Raw genomic sequence first — 21344 nt, 5'->3', positions numbered from 1 at the left:
CTTTGTAGACCAGGCTGGCCTCGAACTCAGAAATCCGCCTGCCTCTGCCTCCCGAGTGCTGGGATTAAAGGCGTGCGCCACCACGCCCGGCTCTAAATCTTTTTTAAAAAGAGAGAGAGATGATACCCACATGTGTGACTGTGTGACCTATAAATCCTAGCATTCAGGAGACTTGGAAGGACAATGAGATTGAGGCCTGCCTAGACTACATGAGGAATTCCACTTGTCTCAAAAATACATAGCCACAACCACAGGACAATGACAACCAATAAACAGACACAAGTGTTCAATTCTGTTATCTACTTTTGTTTGTTCCATTCAGTGCTGGGGACCAGACCTACACGATAGGGAAGTGACCTCCCACTTTAACCCCAGAGCCTGGTTTTGAGTCATTATCTAGCTATGTAGCTTAGGGCAGTCTTGGACCTCCTGAGCGCTAGGATGACAGGCTTGCTCCATCACACCTGGCTCAGTTCTATCACTAACCAAAAAATATCCATCCAATAGAGTTTGGCATGTATCAAGTGTGTGGACGGACAGTCTCTAATAAAGTACACCAGGTCCACATAGAGGCTAGGAAGTTAGGAACAAACATTAGAGGGAAGGGAAGGTCAAGGTTGGGGAGAGACCTTAAAGCCAGAGATGGAGGATTATAAAACCCAAGTGATAGGAAAGGGGAAAGGGGACTGCCAGGGGTGAAAGGCGTGGTAGGAGAGGGTGTGGGGAGTAGGGAACCAACACTAAGGATTATGAAAAAGCCATAAGGAGCCTACTATTTTATGAGCTTATTAAAATATGATTTTAAAAAGACTTAGAATGGAGGTATCCTGCACTGCACAGGGAGATGTTTCTCCCAAGGCCCCAGGTTATTTTTTTGTTTTGTACTCCTGCCTAGCAACTCAGACCAGGATGGCCTCTAACTCAGAGACTTGCATACTTCTGCCTCTCAAGTGTTTATAGAAACTATCTGGATGTGTTTTGTTTGTTTGTCAACTTGACATGAGCTAGTCACATTTGAGAGGCGGGAACCTCAATGGTGAAAATGGCTCTAAAAGACTGGCCTGCAGGCAAGCCTGTAGGGCATTTTCTTAATTAATGATTGATGCAGGAGGACCCAGCCAATTGTGGGTGCCTGGGCAGATGGTCCAGGAGTGTAAATGAAAGCAAACTGGTGGCTGGAGCAATGGCTCAGTGGCTAAGAGCACTGACTGCTCTTAGGTTCAATCCCCAGCCCACGCCCCAGCATCTGACAACCATCTGTTACTGCAGTAAAAGGAACCTGCCTGATGCCCTCTTCTGCCCCTTTGGAGATTCTTACACAAAATATAAATATAAAAGAAAGTGGGTGGCGGTGGACGCCTTGAATCCCAGCACTCAGGAGGCAGACGCAGGCAGATCTCTGAGTTCAGGGCCAGCCTGGTCTATAGAAAGAGTTCCAGGAAAACAAAGTACACAGAGAAATCCTGTGTGTGTGTGTGTGTGTGTGTTTGTACAGGCCTAACAAAGCAGCAAGGGTTTTTCTCCATGGCCCCTGATTCAAGTTTCTGCCACCTGGTTCCTACCCTGACTCCCCTTAGTGATAAAGTGTGATATCTTTGAGCTGGAAGGTGATCTGTGAGTTGGAAGGTGAGATAAACCGTTTCTTCCTCGTGTTTAGCCATGGTCTTTATCACACAAATAGAAACCTAATGTAGAAGCTATAGATTATTAAAGAAAACCCCAGTGGCAGATGTGGGATAACACCCTGTAAGTTGTTGGTCAGAGAGGCCCCAGAGGTCCCCAAAGCAATACAGATTGGTGGCCTTGTTGGCCACCCACCAGAACTGGATGTTAAGACCCTACTGCTGAAGAGACCACATACTTTAGTCACAGGCCATGGAGCTGAGTTGATAGCTTCTTCCTAGCTGGCTAGTTTTCATAGTGCTAGAAAGTGCTACCCAGGCTTCGCCAAGAAAGGTTATCAACTGTCTCAACCCAGCTGTGAACCCTGTAAGCTACAATAAAGACCAGCTTGGCAAGATGTACTCCCTAGTGCAATCATGGCATGAATACGGTGGGCTAGTTAACACTTTGCTAGTGGATGTGAAGCCCACTCCACACGGGGAGTCCATGCTTAAGTACTGTAACCCTGGGGGCTGGGGGCTGGAGAGGTCACAGGCCCTATCTTTTTTTTTTTTTTTCTGGATGAACATGTGTTTAAACTGCCTTTGGAGCAATCATGTTTCTGTCCGTAAGTCAGTACCGTGAGCTTTCATCAGAAAAGCTTGGGCTGGTGAGATGGCTCAGTGGTTAAGAGCACTGACTGCTCATCCGAAGGTCCTGAGTTCAAATCCCAGCACCCACATGGTGGCTCACAACCATCTGTAACTATATCTGACGACACCTTCTTCTGGAGTGTCTGAAGATAGCTACAGTGTACTTACATATAATAAATAAATAAATAAATCTTTTTTAAAAAAAAGAAAGAAAAGCTTCTTACTGCTCTGGATGGTGGTTAATGAAGAGACTCATAACGGACAGAAGTGCTGAGAGTAACAGATGTTAAAGTTCAGCCCTAAATGAGACAGCAGCATAACCCATTGCCCAGGTTTGGGAATATCAAGATGGGGTGGAAAGAAGGGAAGAGCAGGGGGCTGGAGAGGTATGCTGTCAAAAAGGCATGACCACTTCACCAACAAACTCATTGTAACTCTGCTTATCTACATAAGACTGGCACAAGACTGGGGAGAGCCAACAACTTTTCATCCTGGGAGGGGGAAGGGCTCATGAAGCCCCAGTCCCACATGGAGCTCTTGCCAATTAACAGTGGCACAGGGAAGGGGTGTCACTTTCTTTAATGTTGTAGTGATTGATGATAAGTTGCCCATGCTCCAGTAAATAACCTCCCACCCATGTTCACGCAAGGAACTCTAATTAAACTCAGTAGGGGCCCCCAAGCAAAAGGACATGAAAGGGTTCAGCAGGGGAGGGAAGGGGAGGGGAAGAGTGTTAGGAGGTGGCAAAGGTTGAGATTCATTCTATGCATGTAGAAAACAGCCAAAAGAATGAAAATAAATAAAATTACTCCACATTAGTGAGAAGTTTTTTTGGTGTGTGTGTGGGGGGGGGACCTTATACTGCCTGCAGAGGTAAAAGCTAATTTGAAAAAAATGCATCAAAAACATTAAGCATGTTCATATCCTTTAAATGAATAATTCCATTTGAAAGAACATATTCTCAGGAAATAATTATAGATTCAAAGAAACCTTGTACAAGGATATTCATTAAGGCATTTTTAGAAGAACAAAATCTGATCACGGGGGGGGGGGGAAACCTAAATATCCATAGCCACTAACAGAAGAATGGTTACCTGAATTATGGCACACACATGAGGGACTATTTGTTAACTACTTTAATTTTTTTTTCAAATAATATATAATGACCTAAGAAAATATTCATGATGTAGTTTAGAATAATGGAAAAGACTATAAAAACTGCCTCAATCTAATAATCCCATTTTTTTTGTTTTGTTTTTTGAGACAGGGTTTCTCTGTGTAGCCCTAGCTGTTCTGGAACTCACTTTGTAGACCAGGCTGGCCTCGAACTCAGAAATCCACCTGCCTCTGCCTCCCAAGTGCTGGGATTGAAGGAATGCACCACCACGCCTGGCTATAATCCTATTTTTAAAGCTACAGACACATTGCATGATGTATAAAATATATGTGTATATGGTTTGAAAAGAAATATACAAAGATGTGCATGCACTAGTCAGTTGATTTGATCTTTTTGACTTTGTGTTTTCTAAATATGCAGTTGTATGTAAATCTAATATTTTTATCTCCAGGAATAAAACGTAAGGGATCTGAGTAAGGAGACACACTGAACAGACCAACACTATACAAGGACAAAGCCAGGATATACTTGCACTAGAAATTTCAGTCTACACTGCTCTTAAGTTAGCAACCAGATGCAAACAAATCCACATGAACACATAGCATTATAACCCAGGCATTTAGAGCCTTACTGAACTCTCCATCAACCACAGCCATACTTGCCTGACCCACACCGAAGTAACCCTGTCCACTGAGAGAATCCGAGCAAGTTGCCCTGTCTGACTTTGGCACTTACCACTTTCTTCTTTGGAGCAGTTATAAAACACTGGAAAATCCAATTTGGAATTTAACCCCACATTTACAAAATTCTTTCTGTTTTTTTGAGATCCAAATCCATAAAGTACATTATTTATACAAAACATGTTATCTTCATTTTTTTTATCTAACAAAATATTTCATAACTCAATGTTGTTAAACAGAAAATTCAAAACATCTCTGGGGCCTTTGCTTTTTAAGGAGCTGTGAATTCAGTGAAAAGTGAGCAGAAGCCTTTCTTGAGAGGATAAAAGCCTACTCAAGAAAGATGGGGGGATGAGAAACTTTAATAAAGCAAAGTGGTTATTAGTTCAAGACCATGTGATTTAATAAGTACAAACAAAAATTCATAAATTGAATTAAAAACTCACTTCCACTTATCTAACACAGAATTTTAGCAAGAAAACAGACCACAAAACATTTTACATAATCTCATTTTAGACATTAGGAAACTGAGTCTAAGAGTTAAGAATTTTTATTCATTTAGAGAAAACTCAGAAGTGGATCTCAGAACCTTGGCTTCTCTGATATAGATAGATAATACGTGACCTCTATATCACGTATGTAGGAGTCTAATGTCTATATATTGTGCTAATAGATATGTATGTGTGGGTGTACATGTGTGTGTGCATGTATCTTACACAAGAGTAGCAAAAACAGTAGTTTTAATTTCAGTGACAGTGGCAGTCCCAAATTATTCTGCCTCTGTTTCTTTTTAAAGCAACAGAACATGTACCCTGTTGTGTTCTTTCTTTAAAAAAAAAAAAAACCATCAGTGTCAATATCAAGGTCAAGATTTCAACACCTAACACAATAGACAGAAAAAGAAGCTGTCAAACTCTATAATTACATTAAGAAATCACCCATTCTCATTACTACATATCATTGTAATCATTCCACCTAGCAGGAAGATCTGATATTTTAGAAAGCGCAAAGCTCCGAAGATTTTGACTCACCACCTAAGCAAGAAAGCACCTGTCTAGCTAGGTTCAAAACCCCGTGCCAAATTTCATTCCAATGTCCTTGGGCTACAGAAACACAGGAGACGGAAAAGCCCAACGCAAACACACATGCAGCTTCAGGGGACAAAACTGTAAGGAAGGAGAGCTTCACCTTCCCTTCTAAGTTTACAAAACTGGGCGTGCCTGAAAGGGTGGAACCACTTTAAGAAGTCTGGCAGTGCCTCAAAAATGTTGTTACCTTCTGACCCCCAGCAATTTTACTTCTAGGTGTAAATACAAGAGAGCAGAAAACATCTGTTCACAGGAAAACTTCTTCAGGAATGGTCCTAACAGCAGGATTCATAACAGCAAAAAAAGCGAAAAGAACACAAGAACGGATAAACAAAATGGACTCTTAACTGTAGATTACGCTATTATCCCACCCTGGAACAGTGGGGAACAGACACGTGTCACAACATGGCTGAACCTGGAAGAGATTACACTAAGAGAAGCTGGACACCAGAGGCCACACATTGCAACGTTTACATGAACTGCATGCAAAACATTAGAAGGTGCCTAGGGCTGTGTTGAGAGAAAGAGCCAGGGGGAAACATGACTGGTCAAGGCTTCTGGGAGTGATGAAAGTATTCTAAAATTGACTGTAATAAAAACTGAAAATTGCAGAAAGAGCTGGAATGTATATCTTAAATGGACATGCTCATATTATGGCATGTGAATTATATCTCAATAACCTGATTCCAAAAAAGGTGGACCCTATTACTTTTATCAGATCAGCATTGCTAGCTAAAGCATCTTCACTAAACCTGTAAAGCCCTCCAGTCCACCCAGCTGAGAAGACTGAGAGCTAGGGACCTTCTGGTTCCTTCTAATCACCGAAGCAATAGCATGCCTGGCCCTATTTATTCTCCAGCTAATTTGTAAACAGGATGAGAACCAAATCAAAGCAAAATTGACCAACAAATAATGAGCCCTTAAAATATGCTCAACATTACTATTGGGGAATGCAAATCAAGACCACAAGGAGCTACCACTTCACACCCAGCAGGATGCTGACAACCAAAAGGACTGACAGTGTTGGGGAGGACGCAGAGATGGTGCAGGCCCAGTGGAGAGCAGCCTGGACACGCCTCAAAGGGGAACGGTAATGAGATTCAAGCCAGAGAATATGTCCAAGAAATGTGTAAGTGTTATGTCCACTGAAAGATTGCACACTGACGGTCATGGAGTATTATTGATAACAGTTCAAAAACTATGCGCGCGCGCGCGCGCACACACACACACACACAGAGAGAGAGAGAGAGAGAGAGAGAGAGAGATTATTTATCTATAAAAGGAAAAGAAGCACCACTACATGCTACAACATAAATTAACCTTGATCATCTGCTAAGTGAAAGGAGCCAGTCTCAAAAGGCCACATTACCATGTAATTTCACTTACATGAAAAATTCAGAATAAACAATAACTTCGTAAGCATCAGAAAGACGATTGGTGGTTGCCTAGGGCTGAGAGGGATAAGAAGTTTAGGAATGATGGTTACGCTATTAAACTCTATTTATGTGTAGCCTTGAATTAATTGTTGTCGTAAAAATGAATGACAGGGTTGGGATGCCACTCAGTGGCACAGCCCCTGGTTAGCACACATAAGGCCCTGGATACCATCCCCAGTACTCAAAAGGAATGACCCAACTCCAGTTGAAGAAATGAGAAATGCCTACTTACACCATTAATATTCTAGACCTGGTCACATTTGCCATTCAATTGAACAAAGCAACTCCCCCTCCCCAACACAACCATTCCCTGTGGGAACTCACTTTGCTTCTGTAGGAGAGACTCCCACATGCTTCCAGAAATCTCTTCCCCACTACTACCTCTCTTGGTGCAGAACTGTAGGATCACCACGACTGAAAAGCTGAGATAAACAAGGTGGAGTGGCACACACCTTTAATCCCACCAGCATTTGGGAAGGCAGAAGCAAGATCTGGTCTGCCAACCAGCGTGATCTATACAGCAAGTTTCAGGCCAACCAAAGCAGGGTGATGAGACCTTATCTCAAAAACAACACAACAACAAAAACACACAAAGACAAAAAAAGGAAAAAAAAAACCTACAGGCGGGCAGCGGTGGTGCACACCTTTACTCCCAGCACAGGGAGGCAGAGGCAGGAGAATCTCTGTGAGTTTGAGGCTAGTCTGGCCTACAGTAGGGGTCCAGGAATCCATGATTACAGAGAAACCCTGTTTGGAACCCCTCCCCCAAAGTTTGTCAGAAGCCCAGAGGTTACACGGCATCCAAGCCCTACTTGGGAGGAGAGATACATTAGGAAGCAAGTATCTTAACTATCACTCTCCCAAAGCTTATCCCTGTCTTTGTGTATTAAAAAAAGACAGAGAAAAGCCCCCATTCCTCCCCTCACTAGAGCCCTAGGTCTTTCCCTTCCATGAATTTGCCTCTCATGGCCAATTTATGTAAATGAAATCATTCAATATATCTCATTTCTTTTTTGTTTGTGTTGTTTTAGTTTGGTTTTTAAGACAGGGTCTCACTATGTAGCCCTGGCTGTTCTGGAACTCACTATATAAACTGGGCTGGCCTAGGACCCCAAGATCTGCCTGCCTCTGGAGTTGTTGGTGGGACTAAAGGTGTGCCTGGCTCTTTTTTTTAACTTAATGTTTTCAAGGTTCAGCTGTGTTGTGACAACAAGTTTTTACTCTGTTTTATGGTAGAACAAAAAAGTCGGTCTAAATTAGAGTGTATTTTGTTTACCCATTCTAGACTGGATGGACATTTAGGTTCTTTCTACCTTTTCACTCTGAGGATTCATTTTCCGTCCTTGCCTGAGCCTTGCTTTAGGAATGCAGGAATTTCAAAACTCTCTTTGCCTTGATGCAGCCTAATCTCTGCCCTCGTGAGAGATCATATTGATAGGATAGCTATGTTTACATCCTTCATTCCTAAATATGGGGAAATGTTGTAAAAAAAAAAAAAACCTTTTGGAACTTTCATGATATCAGCCCTGACTCCCTAGCTCTTCTGGGACTTATGTGGAGGGGTTTCTGTGATGAGCCCATTGAGCAGCTTAAAATGGAAAAAAGAATTCTCTCACTTAGCACACTTCTACCCTATGTAGATTTACAGTCCAGAAAAAAAAAAAACCTAAAACCCAAAACCAAAAGCTAAAACTAAACCAAACAAAAAAACAAAACTTCACAAAGGATCAGTCCCCCAGTTGGGCTACTTTAAATGATCCATTTCTGGCTCAATTATTGATTGAGAGATCAGGTTTCTACTCAAAAAACAAAAGGTCTTTCCACAAAAACACTAGGTCAGTTGATAAGCAGAGGCTGGAACGGAGTAAGCAGGGGAAGGTGTGGATCTCAAACTGTTGTAATGCCAAGGCCATCTCTACCTTCCTGCTGTAGTTCCGTGGGCCAGTGACAAATAAGACCCATTTCCAAATAGTCTGCAAGCAAGCCTCTGCCTCGTGGCAGCTGTTTAAATTTTCTATTTTAATGAGACTTATCGCTAACAGGTAGGATTGTTGGGATCCACAACAGTTTGGAACAATCAGAACTGAAACTATTTTTTTTTCCCCGAGACAGGGTTTCTCTGTATAGCTCTGGCTGTCCTGGAACTCACTCTGTAGACCAGGCTGGCCTCGAACTCAGAAATCCGCCTGCCTCTGCCTCCCGAGTGCTGGGATTAAAGGCGTGCGCCACCATGCCCGGCTCAGAACTGAAACTATTAAATATTTTTCGCTGTGATATCCTGTCATTTAGCGCTTCTATTTCATATTTCCAAAACTTCATCATGAAAACACTTTGTAAAGCACCTATGCTAGGCACACTGTAAAGCTCAAATAGAAAGACCCAATTTCTATACCTCATTATTCCCACTAAGCAAGCCACATATACCAAAATTTTCTTTTTAGGAGCATGTCTAAGTTGCCATCCAGCCGCCCCCCTTCCCCCCTGTATGCTTAAGCAGCTTCCAGTGCTTGTCCCTCTTTATGTATTCCAAGGAGATGGAGGATCATGAAAATGTTCTAAATTTATCTGTGGCAACACAGGCACAACTCTGTGTCACTGAACTATAGACCTACATGTGGGAAGTGAATGCTATTATGACTTATATCTCATTTAAAACATTTTAAAAGGCAGGAAAAAAAAGTTCTTACCCTGACTGTTCTAATTAGTCAAAGCTATTTTTAAGCTCTCATGCTAACTCTGAGGTAGTGGGGGGGCACTGGAATGGTGCCTCTGCAGTCTCCTTCCATCCACTGCTTTCTTTCCCTCACTCCCTCCCTAGTCCCCTATCTCTTATTTCTTCCCGGTTAGCCTTCTACTCTGAACTACTTAGGTCTCAGTTGCTAGAACCAGTCTGTGTGTCCCCAGTGGACCTCAAAATTAAGTAGTTCGCTGATCCTCGGCAACTTTTCCCGAGTGACCTCAGGCCAGTTGAGTTCTAGCTCTCCTGGGTTGTTCCAGTCTGCACAGCAGGGATGCAGAGTGTGACCTCACCCACCTCCCGTGCTCACATTCTATGAGAAAATCCAAATAATGAACGCCTGCTCAGCCAACAACATGAGAAGTCTCTGCCACTTTTGCCAACAGATGAACATAGTTCCATTATTCAACCTTGCAAACAGCCACCAGGATGCAATCCTCCAAAGAGCCATATTTAATGTATTTGTATAATTATCCACATGTAACCCTTACTCTTAAATACAAGGATTTAATTTAAGAAAAGTATGGATTTAATGAAGAATGTCTGATGGCCTACCTAGACCAGCGCCTAAAGGTCCATTTTCAAATGAAGGAAAAAACCTTGTTTCTTGGGGCTCTGTTGTATTGAGCAAACCAAAGAAAAAATAGACTGGGGAGGCACGGCTTAGCGGTGCTTCACCTAATTTCGGCAAGGAAGGCCTTGAGCAGCAAGGGGTAGAAAGACCTGACACAGACAGCATCATAAACTCCACTGAGAGCAGGAGCCACTGCAGGAATGACTTTAGCCACTCACCGCTTTTTATGCAGACTAGTTGCATTCCCCAAACCAAAGTCATAGAAATATTTAGTCACCAGTTTTCCAGCATACTGCCACCAGGCAAATTCTCAGTATTGTTTCCATGTGCCCAGCATCAGAGAGAATAACCATTTTCTCTTACACACACACACACACACACACACACACACACACACACACACACACACACACACACGGCAGTGGAGGGGAGCAGGCAGGCAGGCATTGAGAAGTCATTTCCTTTGCAGAATCTACTCTTAAATTGAGGGCAGAAAAATGATAAATATTAGTTGCTAAGAAAAATCCAGTGGCGAACCCTTTCTTCAGAAGCAAACATCATAAGCCTGATTCATAAAAAAAAAAAAAAAAAAAACAATATCCCTAAGGAGCATTCCCTGTCAGGAAGCAGAAAGCCAAACATGGAGAGAAATGATTCGAAGTGTCCCTTTGCATCTCTCTTTCCAATTATCTTAGACCAACAAGCTCTCCTATTAGTTTTCCTGCCTGCACTCCTGTCTCGCATCAAGCCTGGTAGAAAGGGTGACAGGGCCCTTTCTCTTAGGGCTCGGAGGTCACGGAACTAACGTGGGGGAGGGGCGGGAAGGACAAAGGTGGTCGCTTTTGAGCCTTCTTAGCTTTGTCACAGGGATTCTAGCTTCTCCCGTCCTTCTCGCACTACTATAGCACCTGTTAGCACCAGGTTCCTCCTCCACAGGGCTTACAGGCCTGCAGGGCCTGGGTGTCCAAGGAACCCAGGCACTGCAGCCCTAAGGGGACAAAGGCCAGGATTACAAGAGGGAAGAGAGACGAAAGATGTCTGTAAAGAATGAAAACCTTAGGAAGACCGGGGACACAAGAATCCTAAACTAATTGCTGGAGTTCCTAGGGTTAGGGGGAGACACGAGCATGGGGGTTGGAGGAAGATTTAGAAAATTCCTCTGAGGGATCGAGGGCAGCTGGGGACTCAGCAGGAAGGAGGCTGTGGGCTGCACCGAGGCTTTAGGACGAAAAGGGGCAACAGCTGATGGGTGAGAAGTGATAGCACGGAGGTAAAAGCCTGACAAGGTTCAGAGGGCGCAGAGCCCCTCGCAGAGCAGTCGAGGAAGCCAAGGTGGCGGGCGGGGAAGGGGCCTCGGGGTGCACAGCGCACGCAGGCTTTAGGGGAGAGGACAGAGATGGGGCGCGATGTTGGAAAAGAGGCTGAGAACAGAACAGTTGGAGAGACTGGGGGGACTACGAGGGGGCCTGGCCCCCGTCCGTCCCACCTCACCTGGCGCCCAGTCGGAGTCCAGGTCTAGTTGTCGAGAAAGCGCCGGCTCCGGCCGGTCCCTCTGTCCCGCGCGGGAGACCACGGACACAAAGCGGGGCGCGCGGGAGGAGGGGAGAAGGGGAGGAGGGGGAGGGGATAGAGGAGGAGACGCCAGAGGCGAGAGGGGAGGAGGGGCGCCCGGCGCCCTCCGCCTGGGTCAGGGGGCGGGGCGTACGGCTGGAGGCCGCGCTCGGCGCACCAATGGGTGTCCAGCTGGCTGGCAGGCTGGGGCGCGCCTTCCTACAGTTCACCTCCTCACCTGGGCCTCCGCTGGCCCGAGCCAATCAAACACCTTTGTTTGCATAACCGGCTCCGCCCACTCGCCCCTGCGGAGGGCCTACTCGCTGAGAATACAAAGATCTCCATATGGGTGTGATTCGATTCCTGAATCCCCCATCCCAAGGGCTTAGTATCATCTTATTTTGATGAAGTGGGACCTCCAAGATCTCTTAGGAGGTCGGATTTCTTACTCTCTGAAGTTCTTCTAACCGAGTTACTCTTTCCCAGGGCACACTTCCCAACGACCGCCTCGGAGCCCTAAATTCCCCCCTCTGTCTTTCCCATTTGCCCTAAAATCTCTTAGTGGCGTTTCTCATGGGCTGCTGCCCGCTACAGGCTTCCTGCAGTACTGCATCCCTCATCTGCAGGATCTTAGCACTGCCTTGATTGATGCTGCCAAACCACCATAGATAGCTACCACACTGTCTAGAGGAAAAAGGAAATAAGAGATGACTGCACCAGAATATCGCGGACCTGGTCAAATGGCTTTGTTACCTACGGTGGGAGAAGTCAATTCTAAGTATACATTGAAATTCAACATCTCTCTCCACCTTCCCTTCTCTTACCTTCAGGTCTATACTGGGCCACAATGGTGACTGACTGGCCAGCCCGTTTCAGAGCAGCCGCTGCCTGCTCATGGGTAGCATTCCTCAGGTTGACTCCATTTACCTGTCCAAAGAGAGGAGCTGTGAGCTACCTCAAAGGCGAGAGAGAGAGAGAGAGAGAGAGAGAGAGAGAGAGAGAGAGAGACCTACCCCCCCCCTTTATAGCAGTTATAAAGAGGATGTACAACCTATATCTCAGCCTGTTTGGATTGGTTTTCCACAAATTCCATCCTGTCCCCACAAATTAGGCCTAAAGGATACAATACCTCGGGGGTAATAATAATTATTTTTGTGGGAGTCAAATGCTAAAGTTAAGATCTAGAGACATTCATTTCTTCCTCTAGCCTAAGTCTAGTCTTGTTCTCTTTTCCCTAAAGATATTTATAAAAAACAATTTACATTTTCTTCAGTTCTCAGCCCTTCCCCCATCTCAAGAAACACTTTTTGGTGGACACAGGGACTCCCCTCCTCCCTTTGACCCATCCTCCCACCCCGACTTTGTCTCACCGATAAGATCCGGTCTCCCCTTCGCAACTCCCCACTTAGGTCTGCTGGGCCTCCTGCCAGGATGAAGGAAACAAAAATGCCTTCTCCATCTTCTCCTCCTACAATGTTGAAGCCCAGACCTGTAGAACCTTTGTGCAGGATGATCTTGCGGGGCTCTCTGGAGAGAAATGAAAAAAAGATAAGATGGGGGGGGGGTGATAGGAACTGTTGATTCTGTAAGGACCAGCCCATCACAAGATCCATACTTGCTGTAGGAAGTAAAGACTCGGGTTTCTCTAAGTGATGCCCTGTGCCTCCCCTTTGACTCCTGAAACCTGCTTGGCTGCTCTTTTATGCCAGGTGCCAAGTTTCAGTTCCTTGTCCCTCCTTCCTAAAGTCTCCTAGTCAGTTTCCCAATGGGCATTCCTCAGCACTCTCAGGTCCACAAAATGTCATCCAGAACACTGGAGCCCAAACTTCACAGCTCACTCCCTCATTTTCTTCCCTGAGTCTTCTGTTCTAGTAAGCTCTGCGAAAGGCCCTGGACTGAAAGAGAAACCTGGTAAGGGCAGTGGAGTCACCCTGGGTTGATCTCCCTGACCCTTCAAAAGATACTCTCATTACACCCACTGCTGGGAAGTTTTGAAGTTCCACCCTTCAACTATATGTGCCTTTCTACCTTCCCCCAACATGGCAGCCTCCACTGACCAATGGTGTGGAGAAATAGATGAGGATGAGGAAATCCCAGGTCCCAAAATAGGTTAAACTGAGGAGAGGTATATATATATATATATATATATATATATATATATATATATATATATATAATCATATCTCCACCCGGTGAGTTAAATTATCTGCACTTGGGTATCTATACAACTCGCCCAACTCCCCAGCATACTGTCCCATCCTGCCATCTTCATTTGGTACAAGCATCTTCCCTGAGAGGAAGCCCGGGTCTCAAGTGAGCCTCTTCCTTTCTTGCAGTTCCGAGTCTTGGGGTCGATGCTTCCTACCTGGCATCCCCTCCAGGCCGCAGGGAGCGGAGCGGCCAGGCCCACCTCTGTGAAGCCCTCCTCCAGGCTGAAGCTGAGGCCGAGCCCAAACCCAGGGCCAAGCTTGAGCCTGAGAACTTGCGAGCTGTCTCCATGGCTCCTCTGGTTCTCCCCGGGTCAGCCTACCCTTCTGTCTCCACCGCTGCTGGCCCAGCAGCCACCTAGGCCCCACCCTGCAAACCTGTCCCCCTTCAACCCCGGCCGGCCTGACCAGTTCAACGGCCCGGCCCGCCGCCACCACCATGGGGCGGAACCCTTCCTCCCGCGGTCCGGGGCTGGCTTGACGGCCTCTCTGACTCCCGCCAACCCCGTCAGCTAAAAGGCCTTCAGCGACTATGGATGGCTGCTGAAGAGAGAACTGCTACTGTCGCAGAGCAGGAAACCCCCCCGGTTGCCCCCACTTCCTCAGCCCCCTAAACGCTTCACCCCACCCCGGATCTGCATTTTCGGATCTGGGCCACTTGCTTGGCACTCCCCCTGACGGCGGTAGTCGTCCTTGCAGCCACCTCTGTTTCTGAAGTCCGAAGGCCTCACAGAGAAGGGCTCCAGATCTTACTGCTGAGGATGATAAGGGCCTTGCCCTTTTTGACATACTACAAGAAGACCTGTCACCGGCCAGAAAATTTATTCTCACCCCCCTTAGGTTGAAAGAACAGGGGAGTGTCTTACCTGGTAAAGTCGTCCTCAGCCAGCATGTGTCTGGGAATAGGAGAGTAACGAGTAGGGGGCACCTGAGGAGGAGCTGGGTAGGTGACCTTGCTCTCCACTGCCCCAAGATAACCCAGGCTGGAATTATGGCTTATGTGATTGTCAGCCAAGGCAGTGAAAGCTGAGGGAGAGAGGGAGAGAGAGAGGGAGGGAGGGAGGGAGGGAGGGAGGGAGGGAGGGAGAGAGAGAGATCCAGAGATGTTCCACTATAGAATTTTCCCCAACCCCCTGAAAGGATTTTTCCTCACATCCTACCTCAGGTACAAAAAGGACCAAGGAATGCTGATTCCCTAGGCCACTTCTGTCTGCTTTACCCACTACCCACCCTCACCCTAGGGTTCCTCCTCCTCTGTCCCTTTCTAAACCCTGGGCTTACTCCTGTGAGTCTTAGAAAGAGCTGAAGTCAAAGCAGTCTACAAAGAAAGGCATGACTAGAGGTGTGACTAATAATAATCCCTTACATCTCTGTAGCCTAATAGTTTTCCAAGGGCTTTCTCATCCATGATCTCATTCAATCCTTGCACCAGTCCTATGAGGAAGGCAACACACACACACACACACACACACACACACACACACACACACAGCATTAGCTTATTGGGGCTAAAGAGGAAACTAAAGTTGTGAAAAGGTCTTGCTCAAGGGCACCCAACTCCAAAGCACATGACTGGGACCTGAACTCAGTCATGACAATACCATCAGTACTAGTTCTTTCTGAACAAAGGGGACAGACACCGGCTCCACTGAAACCAGGGCCAAAGAGCAATGGGTACGTACTGCTGGCATAGTCAGGGGGAGCATACATATCGTTGAGGTGGATGCTGCCTGGCTTGGCCACCTTCAGATAGACCATGTCTGATGTGTTCTTGAGCGAAGCCACAGCTTCCTCATGCCTCACGTCCTGCAGATTGGTATTGTTCACCTAGAAGAGGAGACACCTTAGGGTGGGTCTTAGAAGGGAAAACTTATCCGGGGCACTCAAAAGAGTGGTCTTTCAGCATACTAACAGGTCCCAGTCGGGTAGGGTTAAAGGGATATATAAGGGTGGCTGGCCCCACCATGGGAAAAAACTAGGGCCAACTCAGGGGATAGTCTTGAAATTTGCCAAAAATGCCTTATCCTGTACTGAGGTTTAGATGGAATGAGAGGGTGTCCCAGAGCTGTTCCTCCGTACCCTACTGTTTGGGCACCCCCTTGAAGGCTATCTCACCGCAAGCAGCCGGTCCCCAATCTGTAGGCGTCCATCCTTCTGAGCAGCTCCTCCTTCAATGATCTTGGTGATATAGATGCTGTTGTCTCCTGGGATGTGCTGGTTGCCAATGCCCCCAGCAATGCTGAAACCTAGGCCTAAACGTCAGCCAGCGGGAAGTGGGAGAGAGCCACAGGGAGAAGTTACCATGGTTCATCCATTTTGAAGCCAATTCCCTCCCTCTGCCCCCTCCAAAAGCTTCACCAGTCCTATCATCCCAAGGTCAGCAAGGACTGATACCTGAGGTCAAGAAAGAAAGCTACGATCTGGGACTGGAATAATCATGCCAGGAGAAAAGCCCTTCCCTTCCATCCACCTATGGGGCAGCCATGAACCCGGGGCTGAGGGTGGATTGCTAGAGCACAGGAACCAAGAGGGCCCCACCTTTTGGCCCTTTGAGCAGGTTGACCTCCATGATAGTCTCAGGTGGGGGCTGTCGCCTCCGCACCACCAACCGCACCACAGGGCCTGCCTCCTTCAGTGCCTCCACGGCCCGGCTGTGCACCACCTCGGACACATCCACCTCATTCACCCGTAGCACACAGTCATTCACCCTGTGGGGAAAGCCCAAGAGGCATGACAGTGTGTGCCGCCCCTTTGCTGTCTCCTGTATCCTCCCTCTCCTCGGCTCTCCCTTCCTCCTTTCCCTCTTCTTCTCCAATATAATGGAAGGGTCATCCTTGTCCCTCATCTCCATCCTGTCCCTTCCACCCACAGCCCTGCTTCCAGGCCATCTCACCCCAGCCTCCCATCCATGGCAGCTGCTCCACCAGGAATGATCTTGGTAATAAAGATGCCAGGGTCATCAGGGACATGAGGGTTGTCGATGCCACCTGCGATACTGAAGCCCAGGCCAGAGTTGCCCTGAGAAGGGGGTGGAAGGGCACAGTCATTTCATTCTGAGAGCACACAGGAGGGTTCCATCTCCTTCCATAGCCCAGAGTAGGTCCTCTAGGTTCCAAGGGAAGGGTGGGACATATTCATCAGAAACCTAGCAGTTTCTTAGTCTATGTTGACCATTCTGGTGGGGAGGCCTCAGCAAACCAACCCCCACCCCACGTTTCCAGGCCTCAGTCAACAAGATCAATATCTATGAGTTGATTGATAGCTGCAGTGATGTGGCTTCTGAAGGACCTGTTTCCTCATACTCTCAGTATGGACTCCCCGTGAGTCTTGAAATGCTGCTCAGGGCCCTCCCCTCTCCTGGATGTAGACTTTGCTTCCGGTTTCCCAATCTCCCTCCTGGAAAACTTACCCGCTCCAGTACTATCTCCTCATATTTGAACATGCCATCACTGCCATTCACCTAAAAGAAGACAGAAGCACTTCCTTCAGTGTCTTCTGCCCTCCCAGTCATCTGCCCTCTTGTCAGTTTGCTCCTTCCCCACTCCCACCAAGATCCCAAGCACACGACAAGGCATCCTCTAGATCACAGATGGAGACAGGCTGACCCCGAGCGAGCACATCCCTCCCCTTGTATCCAAACATATCAGTCCAAAACCAGCTGCTTGTTTAGCCCAGATCAATTGTCTGAGACTGAGCCAACCAGTGGTGCACTCACCGATAGGCTGGGCTCCAGGGCCTCGGGGTTCACTAGGAGGGGTGCAGGGCTGGCCTAAGGGGGATGGCAGAGATGGAGCATGGTGGGCAAACCGTACCACACCCAACATCCATAGGAAGCCTGGTGAGGGAACCTCTCCATTTCTGAACAACAGCTCCCCCTGACTTTGGGATCATAGATTCCCACAATGTCAGATATGGAAAGACAACAGACACCACTTTCACATGACGGTTGAGGACACTAAGGCCCAGAGTGGTTGTGGGGTGTGCCTGAGGCACACTGGGAGTTAGGATATAGAACTTGTATTTCTAGGTACTCTTTGGATTATAGGAGGCTTCAAGGCCAGTGGTAATTTGGCCGATCATCCCTTCTCCATGTTATTTCCATCAGGGTTATTCCCCGGAAGCCCTATTTTTACACCTCCTTCAAAGGTTCCAGAAATCCAAGTTCTCAAACGGACAGGAGTGAAAAATCCTAATCCATTTTTTTTTCCAAAACAACTTTTAATTTGAACCATTTCTGTACTCTAGAAGAAAGGGTCAGGGTGGGAACTGGCCAGGAGTCTGAAGCCAAATCAGGGTTAGGACAGGAGTGGGGTAGACAAAATTCCCCATGACGGAGAACCTGATGACCCATAGACAGTAGTAGCAGAATTTGTGATCTTAAGCACATGGTAGCCACGGCAAGACAGGCCAGTAAGGGGTTCAAAAAAAAAAAAACACCACAGGTTGTTTTCAGCAACAAATAGACATTGCCTTCCAGACAGGACATACTTGTGGCCTTTGTTCAAGTGGAAATCTGATTCTGCACAGACAAGTACACCTGCTTCCTCATTCCCACAATCATTTTCAAGACTGAAGGAAGCCCCTTGTCTCTCACCAAGTGTCCCAGCACCGATCCAAATTTCTCTGGCTGCCTTATACCCTTCTCAAGTTTTGGCCCCAGAAGAGAGCAGCTGGAAACACAGGGTGAGGGTTCTTCTAACATATTCTGCTCTGCCTCCCCCTTCCCACCTTCATCCTCTGCAGCACTGGCTACAAGAGTGCTGACTAGCCTCCCCTCTCTCTCCCCCTTCATGTTCTGTGGTCTTAAGGAGTCAGTGGGGAGGACTCCAGCTGCAGCCTCACCCTGGACCCAGGAAGAAAAATCACTGCTTCTTCAGAGACCACCCCCCAAAACAACACAGCCAACTGAAGTGCCATACAACTGTTACAGAGCAAAAGAGAACCCATGAAGCTTTTTCGTGTACCTAGTGTACCATGTGTGTTCCACATGTGACAAGCCATACCCACCTAGTTTGGGTGGCACCTGGAGGTTTCAGCTCCCAGTAGTCCACCCTCTAGCTCTCGTCCCACTTCCACTCAGGGACCTTGCCTCTAGGGTCAGGAGCCATCCAAAGATCAGCCCGGGTAAAGATAGGGTATCTAACGCGCCCAGCCCTGGAATTGGCACCTATTTCTCACTAGGCAGGCCAAGCATGAGCGTGTGTTTATAAGGGAGGGGCAAAAAAGAGGGGACTCATTGGAGAGGGCAAGGAACCAAGGCTAGGGACATAGGAAGAGGTGTAGACAGACAGACATACAGAATGGAGAATTCCGATCTCCAAGAAGCCCCCTGTTTTGCTTCTAGGTAAAAGCACATCCTATTCTCCGAAGAGGAGAGGGGTGGCCAGAATGGTCACCAGCTTGGGACAGTCAGCACCTTCCATAGAGAGCAAAGCCCCTCCTCCTCTCTTTTCACCCTGGGGGTTGCAGAACTGAAGAACTAGACAGGCCCTCCGCCATGCGTGCCAGAGACCTGGCTCTGCTGGCCCAGCCTCCATTTTGCTGCTTCTCCCACAGACGCTCCTTCCATTTTCTAAGCTGGCAGTTCAGGCTGGGAGTGGAAGCCGGAGTTGTGCCCAGCACCCAGGGGCTCCCAAGCTGTGCCAAATCAGAGCTGGGGAGCTAAGCTCTCTCACATCTGTGGGTACCCATAAGGGCCATGCCCCACTCAGAGAAGACCCTGCATTAGGGCAGCTACCCTTTGCCTGGTTCCAGGCAATATGCCTGCTTTGGAGCAAAAAGGCTTGTTTAACACCCCCTGCCCCCCAACCCCCCGCAGCACACACACTTCAGAGCAGCTTGGACAAAAGAGTCTGTCCTTCTCAGCAGCATCTCAGCCTTGCTTGGGATGTGTCTTGCCCCCCCCCACCACCACCACCTTTGCCTGTCAAGTGCTTCTCATCAGGGACAACACACACACACACACACACACACACACACACACACGTGTACACTCTTGCAGCCACATGCTTACACACATATACATGGAGACACCCTGGGGCGAACACAGCCGTCCCTGCAGCCTCATCGACAGAGACACCTCCACATTCAGAGACACATCCTCACATATCCATGTGCACGTTCACACACAAAGGGACTGGGATGGAGAGGGACTCATGGTATGGAGAGATGACGCTCAGCCATCTGGGCACATGGGCTCCGATACATACATTCACACAAGCTCCATTGCTTTCTTCCACACACCCCAACATACATACAAACACATATGTCCCCCCCCACGCAGAGCACCATGCCCCCTCCTCCCCTCCTATGGAGACACACACCACATACAACCCCCGCAGAACCTCCCGCCCCCTGCCAGACACAGAGACACTGCCACCCCCCCCCGCCCCGCACTGAGACAAACCCAAATCCCCCACACTAGAAAAATGTGCCCCTCCGCCATACCATCACCCCCTGATACAAACAGCTCCTCCCAATCCCCTCCAAATGGAGACCCCCTAAACAGACACACATAGAAGATGTATTTTCAACAGTCTCTCTTTGGTCAGCTGCAGTGCTAAAGGCTCAGATCCATAGACTTGGAGCCCCAGCAACCTCTACTGCTCCCCAGACTTCCTAGACCCCAATCCCTAGTCCTTTGGGCTGTCCCACCAGCCTCCCCTCCTCCTCATCTGCCGGTCCTTACCTGCTCATACCAGTCCCGGTTGGTACAGGTGCACTCGGGCCACCAGCCGGGGCCACTGCCGTTGAGTTTTGGGGTACTCTTGCCGGGGACTGGCTTAGGGGGCACTGGCCCCACATCTCGGCCTGTGGGGATGAGCTTGGCCTTGGTGCGAGGGGTGGGGGTAGCCCCTGCCTGTGAAGGCAGGGTCTGCGAGCTGTAGCCTCCATAACCTGAGCTGGCCCCATTGCCCCCACTTGGCCCATAGGGGTCCGGCACCTGCCAGTCCCCGTAGCCAGGAGGCTCAAGACGCCGCAGGGCGGCCAGGCGGGTCACCTCATAGCACTCGGGGCACTTACAGCAGTGCTGGTGCTTGTGCATGGCACTGCCCCCCGCGGCTCGGACCCCCCAGCCCACGCCAGTTTCCACGCCGCCGCCGCCGCCAGGCTCCCTAGCACACTCGCACTGCTCAGACCAAGAAGGGGGGGGCACCCGTGGGGGTGCCCGGGCGGAGCGGGGCCTGGGGCCGGGCGGGCGTCCCGGGGCCTCTGCCCCCACGCTGCCCCGCACCCATGGCTCCCCCTCCAGCACTGGCGGCTCCGTGTCGCCCGTTGTGGCTTCTGGGCCGAGGCCCAGCGGCAAAGAAGAATCGGGCGCCCAGGCAAAGGCTAGGTGCGGCGAGAACCCCTTCTGCTCAGGTCCCCAGGATGGATCTGAGTGGAGTCAAGAGCATCTCTCCCTGGCTCCCTTCTCAATTGATTCCAGCCAATCAGAGCGCAGAGTCAGGCAGCGGCAGCGGCAGCAGCAGGAATGCTAAACAGCGGCTCCTTAAAGGAGCAGAAGCCGAGGCGCCCCCCGGACTCAGATACATCTCCCCTATTCTGTGGAGTTACTGGCAACCCTAGTCTAGGTGGCTGAGATTTTGGGCCACTAGAGAGCTTGAAGAGTATGATCCTGCGATCCTGTGTTCTCGTGTTGCCAATTTCAGGCTGTCTTCTGCCCGCTCCACCCCGCCCCACTTGCAAGAGGGAGTTG

At 48.4% G+C, this 21344-nt stretch overlaps 1 protein-coding gene across 7 annotated transcripts in view; it reads right to left on the bottom strand.

The window, feature by feature from the left end:
- Dlg3 (discs large MAGUK scaffold protein 3) overlaps positions 1-21063 on the bottom strand; it is a 53238-nt gene extending 32175 nt beyond the window's left edge. For 2 of the 7 annotated variants that reach the window (XM_021188593.2, XM_021188594.2), the window contains exons 1-10: positions 20334-21063; positions 17361-17414; positions 17055-17105; positions 16539-16663; positions 16184-16353; positions 15761-15897; positions 15328-15472; positions 14512-14671; positions 12809-12965; positions 12263-12365 (exon numbers count right to left, since the gene is read on the bottom strand). In XM_021188593.2, coding sequence (XP_021044252.1) covers positions 12263-12365; positions 12809-12965; positions 14512-14671; positions 15328-15472; positions 15761-15897; positions 16184-16353; positions 16539-16663; positions 17055-17105; positions 17361-17414; positions 20334-20690 — 1459 coding nt within the window. In that variant the 5' untranslated portion in view covers positions 20691-21063. Of the gene's footprint in view, positions 1-11378; positions 11532-12262; positions 12366-12808; positions 12966-13803; positions 14248-14511; positions 14672-15327; positions 15473-15760; positions 15898-16183; positions 16354-16538; positions 16664-17054; positions 17106-17360; positions 17415-20333 lie in introns of those variants that run through there. The other 5 variants (XM_029534035.1, XM_021188595.2, XM_029534034.1 and 2 more) reach the window with 5 other exon arrangements.
- Positions 21064-21344: the final 281 nt, after the last annotated feature.

The sequence above is a fragment of the Mus pahari genome, chromosome X (genome assembly GCF_900095145.1).
Source record: "Mus pahari chromosome X, PAHARI_EIJ_v1.1, whole genome shotgun sequence".
Classification (NCBI taxonomy): domain Eukaryota; kingdom Metazoa; phylum Chordata; class Mammalia; order Rodentia; family Muridae; genus Mus; species Mus pahari.
Note: the sequence above shows the minus strand (reverse complement) of the source record. Positions and strands in the feature narration are given on the sequence as shown.